Source organism: Babylonia areolata, chromosome 2 (assembly GCF_041734735.1).
Source record: "Babylonia areolata isolate BAREFJ2019XMU chromosome 2, ASM4173473v1, whole genome shotgun sequence".
Taxonomy (NCBI): domain Eukaryota; kingdom Metazoa; phylum Mollusca; class Gastropoda; order Neogastropoda; family Buccinidae; genus Babylonia; species Babylonia areolata.
In genome coordinates this window covers 19,237,289-19,241,770 of record NC_134877.1, presented here as the reverse complement: position 1 = coordinate 19,241,770, position 4,482 = coordinate 19,237,289, and the positions used below count along the sequence as shown (strand labels likewise).

Below are 4,482 nucleotides of genomic sequence, written 5' to 3'. Positions count from 1 at the left end.
TCCTATTTTTATGCCTAATTTGGTGTCAACTGACAAGGTATTTGCAGAGAAAATTTCAATGTTAAAGTTTACCACGGACACACAGACACACGGACACACACACACACACACACACACACACACACACACACACACACACACAGACAACCGAACATCGGGTTAAAACATAGGCTCACTTTGTTTACACAAGTGAGTCAAAAAACTGCAAGAGTATATTGCACTATGACATGCTACGACAAGACACGACACGATATGATATACTGTATGGTACCATTCTATACTATGCTATGCTATGCTATGCTATGCTATGCTGTTCTGTGTTGCGTTCGTGTGCATATGCAAGCAGAGGATCAAATACGCACGTAAAAGATCCAGAAATCAATGTCAGCGTTAGGTGGGTTGTGGAAACAAGAACATACCCAGCATGCACACCTCCGAAAACGGAGTATGGCTGCCTACATGACGGGGTAAAAACGGCCATGCACATAAAAGCCCACTCATTTGCATACAAGTGAAAATAGGAGTTGAAGCCCACGAACGAAGAAGAAGAAGTTCACGACCTGCATGACTGTCCTCTCAGGCCTGAACTGGCTATTAAAACCATCTAAATAACAAAATAGAGAAATAAATAAACCAATGAATAAACAGATAAATACATTAAGGAATGAATACATGAATAAATAACTTGTACTGTTGTAGATGATACATTTGGTGAGCATTTCTGGAACCGAGTCTTCAGGGTACTAGATTCTTTCTTTTCACTGTCTGGCAGTGTAAGAGAACATAGTCTCATATCAACGCCAATAATATGATGAATCTCTCTTATTTCACAAAACCAATTAATAGGAAATGATATGACGAAAATAATGTGGATAAAAAAGAAAAATAAGATTAAAAAAAAACAACCCACCAAAAACCCACCAACAATATGTATATAAAAAGAGAAAAGAAAAGAAAAAAAAGAAGAGAGATAAAAGGAGCCCCATGGTATTGAAAACACGTTCGTATCATTTCATAATAATGCATGTATACGTTTCCTAATTTTGTCAGATAATGTGCACGTCCACTGGTCTCTAAAAAGATCCTTCTCATTTTTACAATTTCCTCCATGATGGTTTAGATCGTATAAAGTGACATGCAGGCGTTTTTACTGTTTTTGATGTCGATGTGTCATTTTTGTCGTCATCGTTTTGGTTTTTGGTTTTTGCTATTATCATTATTATTATTATTATTATTATTAGTAGTAGTAGTAGTACCATCATCATCATCATCATCATCATTATAGTTGTTGTTGTTAGTAGTAGTAGTAGTAGTAGAGGTAGTACCATCATCATCATCATCATCAATGTGGTTGTTTTTGTTGTTGTTAGTAGTAGTGGTAGTAGTAGTAGTAGTAGTAGTAGTAGTAGTATATGCATGCACTCAAGGCCGGACAAAGCGCGTCGGGTCATGCTGCTGGTCACTGCAGGCATCTGCGTGGTGTAGCGTGTATCGATTTGTCCGAACGCAATGACGCATCATTGAGAAATTGAAGCTGAAACTCATCGAACATTTCATTTAAATGAGACGATATTAATCTCTCTCTCTCTCTCTGTCTCTCTGTCTCTCTCTCATTTATTGTTTGACTAAAACGCCTGTGAACATCACACCCAGTCAAGTGATGCGTGTTTACTTGAGCATTATTGATTGCTAAAATATGAACAGGTACTTTGGATTTATATTAACATGATTTAGATTTGAGCATATCTAAAATGAATGATGAATGCACAGGTAGCGCAATAAAAAAAAAAATTAATGTGCATCACTCAGAGAAGCTGTGCGCATTGTGCAAGGAGACAAATGAAGATGAAGAACAATTTGTTTTGCAGTATTTTGTGATGAATGATCTTGGTGGAAAAGAAAAGAAGAAAGAAATATGATGAACGTCCATGTTTGTTTGGATTTTGTTTATAGATGACATCGATTGGTGATGGTATTATACATAACCTCGCATTGTATCTATTTAGAGGTTTTAAGTTAACTTCACAGAGACCGTATTATTCTGTGTTCTGAAGTTTAGTTGCTAGTTATGAAAGAAGTTGTATTGTCACTGACGGATACGGTGACATCTGCAAAAACCGTCATCGCCCCTCGGCTCATACATATGGGGCTACGGCTTTAAATAATTCTCTCTCTCTCTTCTCTCTCTCTCTCTCTCTCTCTCTCTCACACACACACACACACACACACACACACACACACACACACACACACATTACATCTTTATAGTTGTTGTTGTTGTTGTTTTACTTCTGGTTTTACCTTTTAATTACTTCTTGAATTTCTATTTTTTTCAAAATGCATAAAATATTATAAACAAACAATTCTGCTTAAATTGAACGTATTAATTGTCTTCAACCATCTATAAAAAAAATCGTTAGAAACCTTTCTTTGTATTTACATAAAGCTTTCAAATTCCGAGAAACAATGATAATGCTTATTTTTCCGATATTCTATTCACAAGGGGCCTTGACCTGTATCAGTATCAATAACTATCTTGAGTTTTGAGTATTGGTTTTTCTTTACTGCACAATACAATTTTGGGTAAAGTCCTATTTTAGCGTCCTAAATTCAGGCAATACCGGCAATTTTCGTGCATGTATGAAAACCGTGGGCTGACGATATTACCATTAGTACATGTTGTAACCCATTTTCAGTGGATTTCTACACTTATTTTGTACGTCATTTTAATCAATAATAATTTTGATGCGGATTTAGTCACTAAACTAACACCAGTGCCACCATCTTGCTCAGTTTCCGTTTTTGGTCCCACAAACCACGAAAGTGGAACCAATAGGCGCAATAATTTAGGATGCTATAATAGGGCACTACAATTTGCTTTCTTTTTCTTCTGCTTCTTCTTTTTTTTATCCTGTATTTATCATTTTATTTATTTGCTTTCCCCCAGGCGAGAGACCCTTCCAATGCCAGGAGCCAGACTGTCGCAAGACGTTCGTGCGCAACGAGGAACTGACGCGACATCGCCGCATTCACTCCGGGGAACGTCCCTATCCGTGCGGCAGCTGTGGCAAAGCCTTCATGCGCAAGGACCATTTGAACAAACATATCCGCATGCACGATGACAGTAAACTGGCGGTTGTGGATGCACTGGGAGGCTGCTGATGTGACGAACTTTTTTTTTATTGATGTGGGTTTTTTTCCCTGTGTGTGTGTGTGTGTGTGTGTGTGTGTGTGTGTGTGTGTGTGTGTGTGTGTCTGTGTGTGTCTGTGTCTGTGTGTCTGTGTCTCTGTGTCTGTGTGTGAAATAACGTTCTGACAAGTAAATAGATAGGTGCATATAATTATGGGTTCTTGCGCTGGTGCTAGCATACAACATAGATACAGAGAGACAGAGAGAAATGAGGAGAATGGACACTGTTAATATCTTATTTAATTTATTATGGACTTACGAACTACATTTGTCCTGTACTGAGCTCTCTCTCTCTCTCTCTCTCTCTCTCCTCTCTCTCTCTCCTCTCTCTCTCCCCTCTCCCTCTCTCTCTCTCTCTCCTCTCTCTCTCTCCTCTCTCTCTCCCCTCTCCCCCCCTCTCTCTCTCTCTCCCTCTCTCTCCTCTCTCTCTCTCTCTCCCCTCTCCTCTCTCCTCTCCTCTCTCTCCCCCTCTCTCTCTCCTCTCTTTCTCTCCTCTCTCCTCTCTCTCTCTCTCTCCTCTCTCTCTCTCTCTCTCTCTCTCTCTCTCTCTCCGCCCTCTCTCTCTTCTAGTCTCATCATCTTTGCTGTCCTTTATTCTATTCAAAATGAAAGATCACTCACAAGTTGTAAAACATTTAACAACATTTATTGAAGTTCCTTTCCGGCCGGCCTGGAACCGAGAGACCACGCCCCATCCTCGTGCGCTTCTTCTCTCGTCAATAAATGGGGAGTGTTCTGCTGGAGTCGAGGAAAAAACTCAAAACAAAACAGGTGTGTCTACTGGAGAAGACTTGAAAAAAAGCGAATTATGATTCATTAATGAGAGGGAATAAACACTCTGCTACCTTTTCAACCTGGTCATCCCATGGAAAGATTATCGCCGAACTGAAAAATGGAAAAGCATGAAATATATAGATGTTACTAGCGATCTTGATGACACACTTTCGAGAGGCATGATGTAAACGTATAAACATAATTATGGGACGGAGCCTCTATGTAATAAATGTGCAGTTATTGTTGTCATAATTGTTTTTAGACTTGTTGGTGGTAATATGTCCTTGGGTGCCCCTCAGCCAAATCTTGCAATGTACTTCTGTTTATTTCAATATTTTTCAATATATTTTTATTTCTAATTTTCAATTCACTGCAACGTTGTATTTTCGTATGGATCACTTCTTTTTTTTTTCTCCATATACCTTATGTAAATGTATTAGTAAACGTTCATGTTTAGCAGTTCATCTTTAGAATGTGTGGGTTGTTTTGCTATGTATGTATGTATGTATGTACATCTT

General features: G+C 38.7%; 1 protein-coding gene across 1 annotated transcript in view; it reads left to right on the top strand.

Moving 5' to 3' along the window:
* LOC143279332 (uncharacterized) overlaps positions 1 to 3,494 on the top strand; it is a 15,507-nt gene extending 12,013 nt beyond the window's left edge. Inside the window, exon 2 of the mRNA XM_076583352.1 lies at positions 2,948 to 3,494. Within this exon, the coding sequence (XP_076439467.1) occupies positions 2,948 to 3,162 (215 nt within the window). The 3' untranslated portion in view covers positions 3,163 to 3,494. The remainder of the gene's footprint in view (positions 1 to 2,947) is intronic.
* The last annotated feature ends 988 nt before the right edge of the window (positions 3,495 to 4,482 follow it).